Raw genomic sequence first — 20,485 nt, 5'->3', positions numbered from 1 at the left:
AGAATTTTTACATTGCTATAATAATTTTAGAAAGCAATGGGACATAAAGATAAAATTCTAACTATGTATGGGTAATATGATTTTGTGTTTGGGGTATGGGTGGATGTATACAAAAAGACTCAATCTTTATCTTCTGTATGAATATAAAAACATATACCTACAACATTAAATTTCTTATTTATAAAACCCAAACCGATTGAATGCTGAGCTTCGGAGCCCAGTCGTATTGGATACATCTCCAAAGCACTCTCATACCTATAGCTCAGGAAACTTGCAGAACAGGAGGCTGAAAGATGGCAAGAGCCAGTGGACCAGGGAGTTTGCTGTGAGACTGTCTGCTAGTCATGTCAGAAGCAACATCCCATAAAATCTTGCCAACAGGACTCTCCACATGTGAGCTGAATAAGGAAGCACTAATGCAATCCCCAAGGTGGACAGGGAACATCCCATGAGACCCCAACACTACACAACAAAACTATAAGCATGTGTGTAAAGCTGTGAGTGGGAGAGGTAGTCATCTCCAGAGGAGGGAATAATAAATGGTTGTCCAGTGCTAAAAGGTCAACCTGGAAAACATACATACAAGTAATATTATATGATTGAACAGGTTATATTTAGGACTATATATGTATATTCATATAAATAAATGAATATAATGCAATTAGTCAATAAAGACACAAATGTAAGGAGCATTGAGGGGTATATGGAAGGGTTCAGGGGAAGAAAGGAGAGGGAGAAATACTTTAATTACATTATGATCTCAAACATAAAACTGAAAAAAGAAAAATCAAACAAATGAACAACAAAAAATATCATTTTGAGATAACTTGAGGTAAATGCCCAAAGACTGTGGTGGCAAGAGAAAACTGAATCTGCTCTATCATTTCTTTCTACTGCATCAAAAAGGAGTGTGAAGTCACAAATAAGGGTTAGAGGTAAGTGTTTCCTTCACTTCGTGTAAGTCTACAGTGATAGGCTCGGAAAATACACACAGGGCGGATGGGGTCCTTACAAACTGAAAGGAGCATCTCACACTTGCAGACTGTTTCCTGTGATTCCACTTAGCAGTCGGGCAGTGCTGTTTTCTTCTGTTGCTTACAGCAATGCAAGTCTCAGGATCATTCTTCAGTTTCAGATTAGTTATGTTATGCTTTCTTGATTTTCATTTAGAAAAGACAACCACAAATTCACTAGTGTTAGTTTAATTCACTTTAAAAATAAAATGCAGATGGAGATGCAAAATAAGATGCAGATACGTGTCCTCTGGGCAAGATAGCCACGGGAACTCTAACAGGACCAACAGCCCATTCATCTGTTGAAACCGAGATAAACTAAACAGAAGGAGGTGACTTGCCTTCCTTGTTTTATCAAGAAGGGCCTTTGCTGTAAAAGCTTGATTTTCACTAGGCATTGAGTAAAAGGTGAAGTAGTCTCTATTTTTAGTACCTTCTTTTAAACGTGATTTTTATCCACGAAGGTATGAACAGTAGCAGAGAAAATAAAATGGGGGCAAAATAATCGAATAACTTCTACTCCAGCATTTTTTGAGAACAAATGCTTCAGGTCCTATCTTCAGTATCCCAAGAAGGTTCAAAAAGGGCTTTGTTAATACCATATTAGGAGGAGAAGCACTGAACTTGTTTATTTCCATAAAATATGGTAATGCTATCCTATGTTGAACAGAGGTTTGAACAGAAAGGTCAGAGAATGTCACAAGGAAACTAACATGTTTCTACAGAAGAGCAAAGACAAAAAGAAAAATAACCCGTTATAGTTCTGCAAATGGCAGCCTGTGCCACTCCAACATGTCTCCAACAAGATGCAGAAAGCTGTTTCCAAAAGTAAACACTCATTTTCACATTTAACGTGAAGATAAAGGAACTCCCAGTGGTCTCAGCTCTAAACCTTGTACTCTGTCATGTCAGATGTGTTTATTTGCCTATGTGTAATGCACACAAGAGCTATTTGATGTTTAGTCAACTACTTTTTAGTTTGTGATTCTTCCCCACAGAAGAAAAGACACGTGAATTCAGGCATCAAATCCTAATTACATTTTTCAAAAGTACAGCATATTCAAAAGACATGTTCATATGTAAATAATTTTTAAATACTAAATTAAACATCAATTTGGCTACAAAGGGCAGTGTTTTAGATCCAGGACTCTTATGACATCCAAGTGTTTGATATGTACTTCATAATCACCTTGGAGCCTTTACAGACTCTTGATAATGTGACATGAGTGTGTTGATTAAATTTTGTCACCTTGACACAAGCTAGAGGCACCTTGGAAAAGGAAACCTCAATTGAGGAATTGCCTCGATCAGATTGGCCTATGATAAGCCTTTAATTAATTAATCAATCAATTAATTAATTAATTTTCTTGATTAATGATTGATATGGGAGGACCAATTTAGATGATGTCATCCCTGGACAGGGGTCCTAGGTTATATGAAAAAGCAAGCTGAGTGAGCGAGTAAGCATATTCCTGCACACGCTCTGCTTTGGTTCCTGTCTCCAAGTTCCTGCCCTGGCTTCCCTTTATCTTGGACTGTGGCCTGTATGCCAATGAATACTTTAATTCCCAAGTTGTTTTAGTTCTTGACATTTCATCAACACAACTAAAACTAACTAGAACAAGGAGGTATCCTTGCACTGTTGTGGAATCCCTAATTTTAATGATAGACAAAAGCTTTGGAGAATAGGATATAGAAGATTTTTGTAATGGTATGAGAATAACATAGAATGAAACCAGCTGAGTACAGTGAGCATAGAGACAGAATTAAAGAATGAGATGGATACAGCACTGTCATGCTTTAAAGAAACTGTGTTCTACCCATAAGGCTGGTACAGGTCCTATAAGCCAGCAATTTTGGAGCATCTTTTTTTTATCTTAAGTATTATTATATCTATTGAAAACTTTCATGGAGTATGAAACTCTGAGAAGATTGTAAATCTACTTGCTATCACAGACAGCACCTGTTTAACAGTCCTTGGCCAATCTGTTACTTCTCCGTGCCAATGCAAAAGCTGTTATATCCATCCAATACACCACTATGTTTAGCAACAGAGCAAATAACTGCTACAGCATCCATATGGCAAACTGTGCTTCTAAATTGTTCATTACAGTCGACATCCTTGGCCTGAAAAGCAAATGACAGTACTTGCAGATGTTTTCAGCGGCAATTTTTCTTTTAAATGTCCCTTAAAGACATAGAACATGGCTTTTAAGTTTAGAGATGAAGGAAAGGCAGAATATCAAAGTGCACTTCAGACACTTGGTGATGATGTTATTTTTAATCACACTGGAGAAAGTGTTCATTAGACCAATGTAGAGCAAACAATCAAACAACCCAAATGTTCATAAGAATGACTCTAAGGAATTTTTAGCAGAATTCTGTACCAAAGCTTTACTCTTCTTAAAGACAGTAAAATTGAACATGAAAAATAACCAAACTTAAACATTTGTTTTTATTTTAGTTAAGTGCATATCCATGTCACTTGAGAGAACGGTCCTGGTTTTTAATGAGCAAAATATTCTTGATGACTATAAATATAGACTTATAATTTACATTTTAAGAATAAAAATAGAATTCTGTTCATTCTATTGCTTCACAGAAATGCAGTTCTATTTTTTTTTCAGGTGGGCATTGTAAGATAGGTTTCTGTGCCAGGGTATCTGAGAGTTTTGGTAACCTACTGCAGGAGAGAAGCACTAACTGTAGAGAAAGTCTGAAAGAGATGACATGTTAGGTAGAGATCAGGTGAGAAGTGTGTTAACACAATGAGAAACTGGTGAGGCATGTAAGACCCAAGAAAGGATAGGGAGTGTGTCCTCTGTGTTTCTAGCATGTAGAGGGGGAATTTGAATGACAGTCTTCTCAGGATGATACAACCAAGCAGGATTTTAGAGGGCAACCGAGGTGGGGAACAAAGGAAATGACGTAGCACCAGAATTCGTTACATTTTGATCAAATAAGTAATTATATGGAAGGTAATGGGAGTCAGGTTTCTGCTCTCAGATGAGAAAGATAAAATATGGAAACTGAGAAACTGGAATAAACTTTATAGTATTGTAAGTATCATGTAAAGTCATGGTCTTCAGTGATCACACATAAGGAAGTCAAAACAGAAACTTGCAAACATGTCTGTACGCAGTGCTTGTACATGTGTGTTTGATATAGCTCCTATATGTAGATATATTTTAATGGGTAACAATGTAAGTACTCCATGTGAAAATTATCATTAATGATAAATATCAACATGATCTACGTATGATAGGATGCACCCTGTAAAACTTCAGCCAAAATGTACTATTAAAAAAAAGAAACAGTTGAGGAAATACTTGACAAATACAAGGTAATTAATTTATATTTTAATGCCAAGATCTTTTTAGATGTCTGTTTGTTTTCTAATGAGAGAGAAAGAAGGGGTGTGGATTTGGATAAGTACGGAGATTGGAAGGATACGGGAGCAATTGAGAGAGAGGAAACTAATGAGAATGTAGTGTACAAAAAATATCTATTTTCAATTTTAAAAAATGAAACTCTGTTTCAGACTAAAGGAGACAGTGATTGTAAACTGGATAAAATTGTTAGGGAACCATCATTATTTAAATAGCTGATGAAGTACGATTGGGAGTTTGGAAATTAGATGGAGATGGTATCTTCTTGTTATGTTGCTAGTTTTAGTGGTTGTCAAAGCTCATGGTCTCACTTCTAATGAAGAATTAAGTGTCATAACTTCAGATCACCAACTCACATTGAAATAGTTTAATGAAAAAAGGTGGGGTTTTTTTGTATTGAACTTGTTATATTGCTAGTTAGAGAGTGTTTTGAAATGAAAATGACATAATTACTATATAAATAGTAATTTAAAGGTACATCAACAGACTGTGAGGAGCCAACTCGAATAACTGTATCTAAATCACAGCTCTTCCATCTAGGGGTCAGGAAATATTATGGAAGAAAAGATAAAAAGATTGTCAGAGGACCAACACATCATCTGTAAAACAGTTTTTTCCTAGACTATCAATGGATATGATAACGAGAAAGGGGAATTTCTTGTGGCCTCACCCCTACACAAAGGACTAGAGGGAACTAATGACTGCTGGAAGGAGAATCAGAATTTCCCTGGAGTGAGCTTGCTTTGTGTTTGTCAAATGTAGAGTGGTAGGCCTTGGAGCCATATATACACAATCAACAATAACAGACTCACCAGAATGTATTTATATATTTGTGCATTTGTGTCTATCTACATGCAACAACAGTAATGTAAATGTTAGTGTATTTGTACAAATCTATATGCAACATAACAATGAAAGAAAAGGAGTCTATCAGGTTGAAACTGGGGGGGCTCAGGAGTGATAAGAGAGAGGGTATCTGTGAGGGGCTGGAAGGATGAAAGGTAATGGGAAAGTGATATAATTCTATTTCAATTAAAACACATGTTTTAAAAGTAAAAAGAGAACAAAAGTAAAGTATACTTTGAACATGTAGACATTTATGATTTTAGAAAAGTTCTTACTCAACAGACTCTGTCACAATGACCTTATAATATGTAGACATGCAAAAAAACAATTTCCCAAAGTAGCAAGAAAAATAGTGTCTTGGTGCATAGGAATAGTTAAAATAAGAAAATAAAATCTTTAAAATATTGATCTTATATTAACAATATATAGGGACAATACATTAAATGTTATCATGCAGATAATATATATAATATTATCTATGTATATTTATATATGTGTAAATATAGTCAGATAGACACTAGCAGTGTTAATTGATTTGTAATATGTTCAGAAAGGTATTAATACAGAGAAATAATGCAAGTAGAGAGAAAACACAAGGATACTGTGAAAACAAATAATGTTATTTCTATTTATGAAAACAATGAACATTAGAGATAGACTAAGAGAGCAACAAGTATAAAATAAATATTTGTGAGGATTTCAGAACTGAGTGATTGACATAGTACTCTCTGCTGAAGTCCAATTTATATTAAAGATCATGAAAGGCCAGTGGAAGGGACCAAAATTAGTAACAATGAAAAGAAGCAAATTCCAAGGGTGGTTGCTAGAATACTTTAGTTGAATATAGTGTTATTATAATATGATTAAACTTTTATTTGCTATTCAATTGTGCTACTAAGATCTTTAAGTTTCAAATGGTACCAGAAAAATTTCATTTCAATAAAGACTTGAAAACAGTTTTCATTCTGTCTAGAGAGGATGATAGTGCCAAATAAAAGTGAGAATTAATTAATGTGCCAAAGAAAATGGAGGAAGTTCATAATTAGTTTAATGGCATAAGAAGTAAAAGGCTGTTAAGGATGATTGACAGATAAAGTATGAATACAGTCGAAGACTGAATGGAGGAGGAATGAGGAAAAAGACCTCGGAAGCATCCTTCTTCCTCATTTCCTGTGATACAAGCCTGCTATCAGTTTGGGGAACTTTGAAACATTGTAAAGAACTTTGTTGACAATTGGGACAAACACAATACTTTTCAGTGCCTTAAGACTAAAAGCCTTCTTCCTGGCATTGGAGATCATGGTATATTAGGAACTTTCATTGTTACAGAAACCATGAAGGAAGGGAAGGAGGCTTTATTTGGCTCACAGTTTTGGGGTATACAGTTCATCCTGGCAAGGAAAGCATAGTGGCTGGGACCAGCTTGGTTGGTGGCAGTCACTAAAAGCATGGCTTCCTCACAAGTCTGCACTGAAGCAGAGAGCTCAGGGCAGGCTAAATTTTTCAATTCCAGCAAGCCTTCCTCCAGCTAGATATTACCAGCAGGAAGTTATATCACACCCCACGAGCTGGAGCCCAAGTACTCAAACACCTGTGTCTGTAAGGGATATTCCACAGCCAAGCCGTTGTACATGACAAAAGTCAACACTCAACACCAAGCCAAGGTCTGGCTTGGAAAGCCTTTCCTTTCCAATGTTATTTTCAAGAGAGAAAATATACTTAAAAAATGACAGAGTGAAAAGACAGAGAAAAGGTTTGGGGGAGAAGTACAAAAGGTGCCATGATGCCTGTGCAAATCAACTCGACTGTTTTGAACTAAATCGCATTCTACCACTCAGAGAAGATTTGATGGTTTGATACAAATAAAAAATATTAATTAATATGATTTTTCCTATCATTTTAAAATTTAGAATTTTAGTACAGTGAAACTATACTTACGATGTAGAAATGGTAGAAACATAACATGCTTTTATGACGTTGTGTAGCCCACGAAAACAGTTCAACAGAAAGAAAGAGCTCTAGAGCAAAGGAGGGGCTCTAGTCCATCAATTATGATAATTAACTCTATCAACAGAAGATGCCAATAGTGGACAAGCCATCAGGATGCAAGTATATGCGTTTTATAATGAGTGTTTTCTGAAACATAAACTGCTATAACAAGTGCCTATTAATTTTACAACAAAGGTTTCCAGGCAAACCAGAGCTCAAAAACTATGTCCATGTAATTCCCATCCTTAATATAAAAAGGGAATTTATTATTTTTTTTCTAGTTGCTTCAGGTTTACAGAGACATAGATAGAAATAAATAAAACCTAAACTCTAGATGTTAAGCTTTTGTTCCAGATGGTGAGATAACAGCTAGGCATTAATACACACTAATAACACACACAAACACACACACACACACTCCTGTAATAAAAAGTTGATATAAGAAATACGGCTGGGCCGGGCGGTGGTGGCGCACGCCTTTAATCCCCAGCACTCGGGAGGCAGAACCAGGTGGATCTCTGTGAGTTCGAGGCCAGCCTGGACTACCAAGTGAGTTCCAGGAAAGGCGCAAAGCTACACAGAGAAACCCTATCTCAAAAAAACAAGAAAAAAAAAAAAAGAAATACAGCTGTTTAGAACCCAGGCATAGTGGTGTACACCTATAATACTACATTGTTGAGACTGAGGCAAAAGAATGGCCATGAGCTTAGTGCTAGCTTGGGCTACATGGAGTACATAACAAGGTCTTGTCTCAGAAAAATCAAAACCAAACGAATAACAAATAACTATTAAGGAGAGAATAGTACTGTTTGTCCACAGCGGGAACATTATGCTATCTCCAAACATGAAAACGGGCTTTTCTTTTGCAGGCACAACTCTTATTAATACAGCACGTCAAAGACTATTTGAAGTAAGCTTTCCAGTTTCTCGTGGAATCGATTTGAAAACCTAACTTCTTTAAGCACCCTGCACCCGAGGAAGTCAACAGAGCAGCTACCTTTGAAGTTAGGCCGGATCCTCGCATCATACCCCGATGTCCTCCCCATCAGCTTGTCCAGAAAATCGGAAGGTGACATTGGAGCACTTCGAGATCTCGCACTGTTTGTTTCTTTCGTGGCAACCAAACTGCAAATGAGAAACAAGTGAGAGACTTTACTAACAGAAATGGAACACCGCCTCCTGTAAAAACGCAACGTGAAAGAAATGTAAATATCACACGGTGAATAATACAAGACAAATGTTTGTGGATTTATGATCGATGCTTGTTTGTAAAATCTCACATGTATTTCTTCATTTGTTGGAGGTGGCGTTATGTTGTACTAAACCTGGGAACAAAAATCTATTTCCAAGTTTTTAAGCTTTTCAAATCTGTTTACTCAGACTTGATGTCAGATTGCCATTTTGCTAAAAGTATCCTTAGTGCTTGAGGAATAAAAATATGAAAGTGTAGCTTTGGTATGTAATTTTCTTTACTTTTATTGAGACAAAAACTCCCACTTTTTAGTTTTTGTGCGTTTTGCTCAGCGGTAACAAAATGACTATAAAATGTATAAATAATAATGTTCTTTATTCCGTTAGAATGTTTCCTCTATTAATAACAATGCCATTACATTCACTTATTTGCACTTGTATGCTGCTTATCAGTTGTATAACATTTTGTTAAGATCCCTCACCCCCTACCCCCACCCATCAATTCCTGAAGCAGGAGGGAGAGCTGGCCCTGTGGTCCTAAGAGCAGAAGAGCTGTCCAGATCCCCACCAGCTGCAACACTCAGGAGAGCAGGCCATGCGCCTCACCTGGGCAACGCAGGAGTGCCAACCCTATTGGCGGAGGTGTGGATGAGCCAACCCCGAAGATGTAAGCATGGGTTAGCTGTCTCCACTACTCATTTGTCACCTGGTGGTGTGGGTGGGAGAGATGTCCTCCCTTACCCTCCCCCCACTACTGCCTGCAACAGACAAGTGAGATGAACCTCCCCCTTGCCAGCTGCAGCACTCAGAGAAGCGGGCTCTACTCCTCGCCTAGGCAGCACAGCAGAGGTGACCTTGTCAGAGGTATGGTTGACTGAGCCCCAATGTTTCCAGCAAGGGAGAGCTGTCACCATTACTCATCTGACATGTAGTGGCATGGGTAGAGGAGAGATGCCTCCCCTCGATCAATGCCTGAGAAGGGTGGAGGACCTGGTCTTGGGATCAGAAGAGCTGGAGGGCTTTCCATAACCCCTCACCAGCTGCAGCACTCAGGAGCGGCCCCTGTACCTCACCTGGGCAACACAGTAGAGATGGCCCTGATGGTGAAGGTGGGGGAGAGCTGACCCTGAGAGTGTGCGGGCAGGAAAACTAGCCCGGTCTCTATCTCATTGCTGCAAGGGTGAACTAGCCAGGGCAATGCTGTAGAGCGCACCCTGGTGGTGAGGACAGGGGAGTACTGGCTGGCAGACAAACCCTGCAGCTGCCTAGGCCCAGAACCAGGATTATGAGTTTGCCCACCCCAACATCCATACCATCTATGATCTGCTAGACCATGTGAAGAGGCCTGACCTGCAGAACCAAAGCTGCAGGATCTCCACAACAGGGGCAACAACTGGATAGCCAAGAAGAGTCTCAGTGAGGGCCCAACATAGATAGTATAGTAGAAACCAGGGGCCATGAACCAGACCAATGACTCTTTGCCACGAACACTTGCAAGTAAAGATATGTGGACAAAGTGGTTTACTGTGTGACTCATCATGTCACACAGCAGCTTCCATGATGAGAGTTTTAATTTTTTCCTTTTTTTCTCTTAAAAATTGGGGAGGGGGTTGCAGGGTCAGAGGGCAGATGCAAAGGGATGAGGAAATGAATGGGATCAAGATGCATGATGTATTTGTATTTTTAACTTCATTTTGAAACAGGGCTTCACTATCCTACCCTGGGTGACAATAAACTTAGAATTTTTCTACCTCAGCATCCTGAGTACTGGGACTATAGGCATGGGCACCATGTCTTATTCAAACTTTTTCCCTTTCAGGTAATTGTCCTTTTCTAGAGCCTCATAGTGTGACTGAGCTGTTGCTTCCTCATTTACCTCACTTGGGTTGGCTAGCTGAGTGTAAAAGATTCCTTAATCCTCAAAACTTCAAGAAAATAAAGCTGACCTGTGATTACACACAGAGTCTGGACATCATGGACTCAAGTTGATGCTACTTCCCGGTAGCTACCATTTTTATACTCTCTCAGCTCTGCCAAGCAATTCAGAATATTGCCAAACTTTGAACCATTTTGGCCATCACCAGGTCTTATCACAGTGAACTTGTTAAATATCTTATATTTCTCCTGGCAGAACTTCAATGCATAGTAACGAACAGCCTTGGAGCACCACCATCAAGGGTGTACGACATAGATACAAGTAGTGATTCTGATTAGCTGTAAAATGCAATTTCAGTGACAATGAGAGTGATGCCTATGAGAACACTATATCACTGCAGTGTCTATAATCACTTGTATAGTGTTTCCACCTTGTTCTGTGTTCTCTGGTCTCTTTCTTACTCAGTGGCTTTCATTCTGCTGTTCTTGCTTTTTCTGCAAATGGAAGCCTTCCCTTTCCTTTTTTTTTTTTTTAAAAGATTTATTTATTTATTTATTATGTATACAGTGTTCTGTCTGCATATACACCTGCAGGCCAGAAGAGGGCACCAGATTTCATTACGGATGGTTGTGAGCCACCATGTGGTTGATGGGAATTGAACTCAGAACCTCTGGAAGAACAGCCAGTGCTCTTAACCGCTGAGCCATCTCTCCAGCTCCCCTTTCCTTTAATATCCACTCTAATCCTTATCTCTAGTTACCATTTCTCAACTTTATTCCCTGTTTCTGTGACCATGTAGAATGTTTCTAATATAAAAAAAACATAATAATAAATGAAGAGAGAAAAGCTGCTAACTCATCAATGTTTCTAGAATTTTACTCTCTAATTTTGACTGTTCTTATGTTGCAATAATAACATTTGTTCATATTGTAAGCATAAGAACACAGAGCAGAAATGCAGTGTTGGAACTCCCATAACTACACACTGCTATATCACAGCCATTCCCTTAGCGTCCTTTGACCTTTGACAAATCCCTCCATTTAGGTATAAGAATATAAATGCTGTAGGATGTCATTCTGTATGTTGTGCGGGACCCAAGAAACCTTCCGACTACACATAAAATCCTACATTCTCCTATCAACTAGATTACCTGCAAAAGTCAATAATACGGCTTTATTCTAATTAATAAAGTAGAAAAGAATCTATTTTTAATAAAAGGGATAAAAACTTCAAAAAACTACATGACTGAACTGAAATCCCTCATATCATGCTATAGATGGAGGAGATAATGTAGGTCAGGTCTTGGTACAACAAGTTTCTTCATAAAAGGGAGGGTGAGGTTAGACAGCATCTGAGACAGAAAAGCAAAGGTAATGTGAAATAGAGAAAGGCATTGAAGTACCATTATCAAGGCCCCTGGGCAACAGCCAAAAGCTACAAGAGCTGATGAAGCTGATGCAGGAAACTTCTTGATCTTTGGGAAAGAGTGAGGACCAAAAAGCATCTTGTGTTTGAGTCTACTGCACTAATGTCACAACTGTCTTTCAGAAGGGTGAGGTGGTTCTTAGGTGTGCCTTGTAGTCCTTTGCCATGACATCCAGAGAAAGTGGATGCCAGTGTTCTAGTGAACTCTTCAATTGTTCTACTTTTTCTATCCCAGAATTGTTCTTCCTTGGTTCTTTTCTTTTATAATTACATTTCTCTGGTAATATTTTTGATTTGGTTGTATTTTTATTTTGTGATTTTTTAGTTCTTGGAATAGAGTTTCTTCAATTTCTGTTGTAGAATAGTATTTAAAGGTGTGTTACTTTTGTTTATGTTGCATTTGTTTAACTCTGTGAAACTGTGTTACTTTGCCTGTCTAAAACACCTGATGGTCTAATAGAGAACCGAACAGCCAATAGCAAGGCAGGAGAAAAGAGAGGTGGGCCTGGCAGGCAGAGAGGATATATAGAATGAGAAACCAGGGTGGGGAAGAAGTAGCCAGAGAAGGAGGAGGACTCCAAGGGCCAGCCACCCAGCTACACAGCCAGATATGGTATATATAGGAAGAAAAGAAAAGGTTTACAGCAATAGAGAAAGATAAAAGCCCCAAGGCCAAAGACAGAAAGGCTAATTTTAAGTTAAGAAAAGCTGGCAAGAAACAAGCCAAGCTAAGGTCAGGCATTTATAAGTAAGAATAAGCCTCCATGTGCAATTTATTTGGGAGCTGTTGTGGCCCCCCAAAACAGCAAAGAGTAAAACAAACAACAACATATTTCTTGTAATGTGTTTTAAGTAACTAATTTAAAGGCTTTACCTAGCAATTCCTGAGACTTTGCTTCCTTACCAAGTTTCAGTTGGCTAGTTTTTGTCTTTGTCTGAGATATGTTTTTTTGTTTGTTTCTTTACAAATTTTATAATTTGCAATGAAGACTAGACAAGTAAAGTGGTTTAATGTGACAGTTTTGGAAATATTCACTCTTCGCCACCATACTTTTTTACTGTATTTTGTAAGGCTGACTGATGGACTAAATCCACAATATCTGCATTAATCCTCATTTGACATCACAGGGATATCTCCTTATTCAGAAAAGAAGTGGTATCTATAAATTCTTAGACTAACTCTCCAATGTGTTTGTGAGCCAGATAGAGTTCAGGAGGCCTTCTTAGGTCTTTTCTGAGCACATATACATGGTATACTCACAATCTCACACACACATGTGACCATAGATGTCTAGGAGCATACAAAAGTTTTCCTAGACCCTATGAACAGGTAAATCCACCGATTTTCCTTTTAAGAATTAATATGAGTCTATTATTTGTTCTCACAGTTATACATTGCCTCAGGTACTTGTCAAGCTAAAAAAAAAAAAAAGATATATAAATACTTTCGATAAACGTCTCCAGGAAAAAGGCATTTTGCAGTGGGTGAGTTACAAGTTACATTAAATAAAAGGGTCTGTGCCAATGCATTTTTTCCCAGAGAACCTTGAAATGTGAAAAATAGCAACAACTCTCTGAGATTGAGGCATTGAAGGTTGAAACTCCATTCTGCTCCTTGGGATTGATTGCTCATGCTTTATAGCGCTCCCACAGAGCTTCAGAAGTTGGGCTAGGAACCCAGAAAGCTATAATGCCACAGGTTTCATTCTTCTTACAGAGTTAGATGTTTGTAGTAATGAAGTAACTTCCTAGATTGCTAACTGCCAGAGTTTTCAAAAGGTTAGATTATAGTTTTCTTCCAGTGTTTCTAGAGATGAGAGTTGATAGAGGTCCACATGACCCTATGTTCTCCCCCCATTCACACACCGTATCTCCTAGACCTCTTGTCATATTGGTCTTATTTTTTTTCTCTCTAAAGATCTAACCCATATATGTCTCCACCTTACTGTTCCTTTCTCTTCTGAATAATTTTATTTTTTTAATTATGACCTCAGATAATTCCTTAATACCATTTTTAGGACTTTAGAAGCTCATAACTAACATCAAAATTTGATATTAAAAGAAAGGGCATTGGTAATGCTTTTGAGTTTTCAAATTGAGAAGTCAGAAGCTATTAATTAACCACATCTTAGTAAGTAGTTGATTTATAATCTAGTGGCAGAATTAAAAGCAATATGTATTATCTGTCTAGCTATCATGATTCATCTAGTTCCCCAGCTATCGTCTATACCTCCACAAGCAATGTATATCTCTACCAGAAAATGAGAAGAGGTTATTTATATAAAAATAGCTGCTGTTGATATTTGGGTGTTTGAAAATTTCACTGCATGTTCTTTCCAGATACATCAAAGAGTATTACATAGCAGCATAGAAAGTGATATTACTAAGATGTGAAATTAAAATTTATACTGTCTTTTTCATTTTTGACAAAAGTAATTATATTTCTTTAGTGGATAAAAAATAAAATTTTAGTACTATTCCATTGTATTCACATCATACTTATCTTTCAAAAGATCCATCTGTTTTCCTAATATTTGTGTTGACTTATTTCTAAAATAACTTTTGAAAATACTACAATGCAATGTCAGTCTTAAAATATATTATTAGATCCAAAGATACATCTTTCATCTCATAACAATTATTTATTCTTTGTAACAAATTATCATGGTACTTTGACATTTGAATTAATCTGAAGACTCACATACTGAAATGTTCTAATAGTGGCTATGAAGATCTCATCTGTGTAAATTTTTCCTTTAAAAATTTCTTCAAACTCAAGTATAGGTTAGTACTAGAATATTAGTGACATTTGATACCTTGATTGTCTAGAGTATGTGATCACATTACTTAAAACCAGACATCTATAGTAAGAAAATGCATTGAAGAATAAATATGATGAAATAGATTTTATTTGGCTAATGTGGTATATTTCTACCTGTGAATATTTTGTTCTGTTATGTAGACATCAATAAGATATAGAAGCTACAGTTCAGAGTGGTGAACTGTGTTCTACCTGCAGGCTTTTTGTGTGTATGCTGATGATCTGAACAGAAGCAAGACAGCTTCCTGCTATCTCAACAGTTCGTCTACGAATCTACTACAAAGTATACAGATGCACTATATTACTATCACTCCCAAATTCCTGGTTGAATATTTCAAATTCTGTTAGCAAACACTACCTGCTTTCAATATCGAAATACTCTTTTGGGAGCATTAAAAAGAGAAAGTATAATTATTATTATTTCAATGTTAAGATTAGCCTTGATCATTTTGTCTGTTAATAATCATTATTTAAAATATTTTAATATTTTGTTTCTTTTGATATGTTGTTTTATTAGTCTATATAGTAAAAACAATGGATTTCACACATGTAAATAAGGCACCTTGGTTAAGTTTATGTCCCATTTCAAAAAGTCAAATATTACAATAATTGTGTTTTTATGAAATTTAATTTGAGTTACCCCCCCTAAAATTAAACTTGAAATATGCTCTTGTCTCCAGAATTTTGTGTTTTCAGCTTTATTCCATAAAATATTATAACATGAGATCACTAGGAATGCTAACATGTAAGAATCTATTTTTGTTGAGGACAAGAATTTTGTGAAAAGAACTTCAATAAATTATTTATTAAGCAACAATTACTGAAGCCTGGCAAAGACTCTGCATTATGCCTGAGAGAATTTAAAAGAAGAACAGATATAAATAGAGAAATATATTAAGTTAAATACATATGCTCATACTTATACATACCACTTAAATTACTAGCATTCTGTTATCCCAAATAAAGGCATTCATTGTCTATAAAATTAATATTCAAAAAATTTTGAAGAGAAAATATTGCATTAGTCTCCTGTAGTCTAGTATGAAATATGAAGGGTGTATTTCTGCAAAGTAATCTTAGATGTTTCTGTGTGCTTTTTTCTGTGCACATCAGAAAATTCATCAAAACTGTCTATTTTCTCTAAAAAGCAAAAATGGATTTTATTGTCAAATATTATCTCATTATTATATAGGGTGAACATTAATTTTATACTAAATAAAATTAAACAAAAATCATGGTTACATTGATATAGCACATAATATTTAATACAATTATTTATCTAAGTTAATTACTAATTTATGATGAATACATAAAATGCACACAGGGCTGGGATGGAGACAGGATAAGAAGAGATGATGAATTATTTTTAAAAATGTAAGATTTCATAAATCTTTTACATAGGAAAATATTCATTAAAAATAAAATGACCAAACATTTAATACATAAATACTTATAAAATGTAATATATGTCACAATACACTTAAATAGTTGCATATGCATATATATATACATATACATATAGATAGATAGATAGATAGATAGATAGATAGATAGATACAACTAATTTTGATTTTGAGCATAATTTACTAGATATGATTCACTACATTAAGAATAGTAAGTAGTGACTCCTAAAATATATGTACATTATATATAATATATGTTTATATGTATATGTTTTAGAAACATTATAGAGTATTAGGTTTCAATATGGATTTTCAAAAAGTCCTTAAATATTTATTGTTCCTCCCAATATTCACATAATGGGGGAGATAATGTCCCAAATAGACATTTTATGGCACCTAAACACCAGTGCCAGAAATGGGTTATGTCATTGATCAAAGGGGTGCCAGAGACCCCTCACAAAGCTCTCAGTCCACTGCCAAAGCTACTGATTACTGTCTGTAATGGCGGAGCCCCACTGCTGAAGACACAACCTGTTAGTTTCATTGAGTGTGAAGAAATCAATCTGGACCCCAACTGGCAGTTTCACCTGTGCTAAATAGCATTCATTGCATTCAAACGTGCTTTGTATACTACCATTGGAGAAAATTAATCATCAATTTTAGCCAGCTACAAACCCTGTGACCTACATCAGAGACCTGCCTACAAAAATATGTTGATAAAACAGTGGTATGAATGTTATCAGTATAACCAACCACTTTTTTTATTGAATTTAAGACCTAGTCTGTAAGAGGGAACCCATGCCAACACTGTTGAAATGGCTAAGCACCTAAAAATAGATAGGTCATGGGACTAGGGGGAAAAACTACTACTACTGTTCTACTAAAGAAATACAACAACAAAATTATTCCTTATGACATATAACTATAGATTAGTGCCTTGCTCAGTCCTCATGAAATAAACTTCTTCTTGGAGTAGATGGCAATTGACACAGACCCATAACTAGACAACATTCAGTTGAGTCAGAGACTTTGGACCATTCAGTCCAATTTTTTGTTTTATTTTTATAAAATCCCTCTTCTCAAGGCTCAGTAATCTGAGGGAAAGAGGAGGTGGAAAGATTGTAACAGCCAGAGGTGATCAATGGCTTCAAAGCAACAGTGTCTGATACACATATGAACACCCAGAGAGTATGGCAGTATGCCCAAGACATGCATATTTTCAAGCCAGAAAGTCACAGCATTATGAATGGAAGCTGACACAAATTCCCACACCTAGTCAAGAAGCTCTTTATAACTGATATCTTCTGGAACAGGGAAAATCAGTTTTCTCTAATGGAGTGCCACCTGATGTTTCAACCGCACTTCTGGGCGGGCCCCATGCATCAGGCCAATATAAAATGGGCTTAATTTTTCTGTTTTGTTTGTTTGTTTTTTTATTTTGCCATTTTATGACTTATTGGTTTTGTTTCTCTTTAGTTTGTATGTTTTGACTTTAAATTTTTGTTCTTTGTTTTCATTTTCTTTTTATGAGAGAGAGAACATGAAGTTAGGTGAGTAGGAAGGCAGAGAGGATCTGGAAAGACTTGGAAGAGGGAAAATAATACATCAAAATATACTGTATGAAAAATTTAAATGAAAAAATTTAAAGAACAGTAGAGTGTCTATAACTCTTCTCTGAGTCTTTGAAATGTTCAAAGTGCCATGTACTGCTATCTTTGGATTCCGTGGGAAGTAAGTAGGCACTGGGAAATGAGAAGGGGGTGAAGGAAATGACCTGCAGATCATTTGTACTAAAAGAAAAAAATTCACCTGCTTAGTTGAGTCACACCATGATATACTATTTGAAGCTATTGTAAAGTGTGTTGATTCTTTGAATCCTTTCTCAGCCCATTTATCATTTGTATATGGAGCACTACTGATTTTTTTTAGCTAAACTTGTATCCAGCCACTTGACTAAAGGTGTTTATCACCTGTAGGAGTTCCCTGGTAGAATATTTGGGGTCACTTATATATACTGTCATATCATCTGCAACTAGTGATACTTTGATTCTTTCTTTCCAGTTTGTATCCGTTTGGTTTCCTTCAATTGTCTTATTGCTATAGCTAGAACTTCAAATAATATATTGAATAGGTACATAGAGAATGGACAACTTTATATCGTTCCTGATTTTTAGTGGGATTGCTTTGAATTTCTCTCCATTTAATCTGATGTTGGCAATCAGTTTGCTATATATTGCTTTTACTACATTTAAGTATGTCCCTTGTATCTCTGATATCTCCAAGGCTTTTAATATGAAATAGTGTTTGATTTTTTGTCAAGGGCTTTTTCAGCATCTAATGAGATGTTTGCATGTTTTTTTTTCTTTCATTTTGTTTATATGATGGAATACATTGACAGATTTTCGTATGTTGAACCATCCCTGAATCTCTGGGATGAAGCCTTCTTGATCATGGTGGATGTCGTTTTTTGATGTGTTCTTGGATTTGGTTTGCATATATATATAATTGGTTTTTCGAGACAAGGTTTCTCTGTGTAGCTTTGCGCCTTTCCTGGAACTCACTTTGGAGACCAGGCTGGCCTCGAACTCACAGAGATCTGCCTGGCAGCAATGGCCAAGTGGTTTGCTAATATTTTGTTGATCATTTTTTCACCAATGTTTATGAGTAAAACTGGTCTGTAATTTTTTTTCTTTGTTGAGTCTTTATGTGGTTTGGGTATCAGGGTAACTATGGCCTCATAAAAAGAGTTTGGTAATATTCCTTCTCTTTCCTTTTTGTGAAATAATTTGAGGAGTATTGGTATCAGCTCTTCTTTAAAAGTCTGGTGTAATTATGTATTAAAACTGTCTGGCCCTGGCCTGGTTTTGATTGGGAGACTTTTTAATGAATGTTTCTATTTTCTAAGGGGCTGTAGGTCTATTTAAATTGTTTATCTGATCTTGATTTAACTTTGGTAAGTGGTGTCTATCAAAAATTTGTCAAATACTTTTAGATTTTCCAGTTTTGTGGGGTACAGGTTTTTGAAGTATGACCTAATGCTTTTCTGGGAGGACACTTGCTCAACTATGTTCATGGCAGCTTTATTTGTAATAGCCAGAACCTGGAACCAATCAAGATGCCCCTCAACTGAAGAATGAATAAAGAAACGAGTACAATTACCCAATGGAGTATACTCAGCTGTTAAAAAGTGATACCATGAAATTTGAAGACAAATGGATGGAATTAGAAAACATCATCCAGAAAGATAAGCATGGTATGTATTCACTCATAAGTGGATTATTAGCTATAAAATAAAGGATGACTATGCTGCGATTCACACACCCAGAGAGGCTAGGTAACAAAGAGGGTTCAAGGGGAGGGAGGTCCAGATCTCTTTGGGAAGGAGAAATAGGAAACATTTTGCGTGTGGACTCCAGGCAGGTGGGGATGCAAACATGAATGATCAGGTTGAGGGGTAAGGGGGAAAGTATCGTAAGAGATTACTGGAAAGAGGGGCATTTCAGGGTCAGGTAAAAACCTGGAGCAAGAGAATCTCCCAGGAATCTGCAAGGATGACCCCAGATAGGACTCCTAGCAATAGCAGATATGTAGCCTAAATTGGCCATCTCCTGTGACCAGGTAAGATTTCAAGTGGAAGGAGTGGGAACCAACTCTGTCCCATAACCTTGGACCTACAGTCTGTCCTGCTTATGGGATGTGCTGGGGTCAGGGTAGCCTAGAGATTGAGGGAGTGGCCAACCAATGACTAGTCTAGCCTAAAACCCATGTCAGGAGAATAAGCCAATCCCTGACACTGCCTGGAGCACCAAGACTCCCCACAGGCTGGATGACCTCGAGACCAAGGATAGAACCAAGCATGACTGGAGGGAAAACATAGCAATGAAATGATGCCTAAATATATTCTGCTATATTCATAGATTGGTTCCTAGCCCAATTGTCATCAGAGAGGCTTCATCCAGCAACTTATGGAAACAGATGCAGACCCACAGCTAAACATTAGGAGGAGCTGGAAGAATCCTGCAGAAGAGGGGGGAAAAGATTGTAGGAGTCAGAGGGGTCAAAGACACCACAGGCAAACCCATAGAATCAACTAACTTGGGCTCCTAGGAGCTGACAGAGACTGAACTGACAACTAGGGAGTGCTGTGGATATTGTTCTGTATAAATAAAACACTAATTGGCCAGTGGCCAGGCAGGAAGTATAGGCGGGACAAGGAGAAAGGAGAATTCTGGGAAGTGGAAGGCGGAGGAAGGAGACACTGCCAGCTGCCGCCATGACAAGCAGCATGTGAAGATGCCAGTAAGCCATGAGCCACGTGGCAAGGTATAGATTTACAGAAATGGATTAATTTAAGATATAAGAACAGTTAGCAAGAAGCCTGCCACAGCCATACAGTTTGTAAGCAATATAAGTCTCTGTGTTTACTTGGTTGGGTCTGAGCGGCTGTGGGACTGATGGGTGAGAGAGATTTGTCCTGAGGTGGGCCAGGCAGGAAAACTCTAGCTACAAATGGCGCCCAAAGGGTTGTCAAG

General features: G+C 37.1%; 1 protein-coding gene across 3 annotated transcripts in view; it reads right to left on the bottom strand.

Moving 5' to 3' along the window:
- Glra3 (glycine receptor alpha 3) overlaps positions 1–20,485 on the bottom strand; it is a 149,457-nt gene that overhangs the window by 96,782 nt on the left and 32,190 nt on the right. For 2 of the 3 annotated variants that reach the window (XM_059244543.1, XM_059244544.1), the window contains exon 2: positions 8,235–8,362. In XM_059244543.1, coding sequence (XP_059100526.1) covers positions 8,235–8,362 — 128 coding nt within the window. Of the gene's footprint in view, positions 1–8,234; positions 8,363–20,485 lie in introns of those variants that run through there. The other variant, XM_059244545.1, reaches the window with a different exon arrangement.

Source organism: Peromyscus eremicus, chromosome 17 (genome assembly GCF_949786415.1).
Source record: "Peromyscus eremicus chromosome 17, PerEre_H2_v1, whole genome shotgun sequence".
In the NCBI taxonomy this organism is placed as follows: Eukaryota; Metazoa; Chordata; class Mammalia; order Rodentia; family Cricetidae; genus Peromyscus; species Peromyscus eremicus.
The sequence above is the reverse complement of the archived record's forward strand: the minus strand, read 5'-3'. Positions and strand labels throughout refer to the sequence as shown.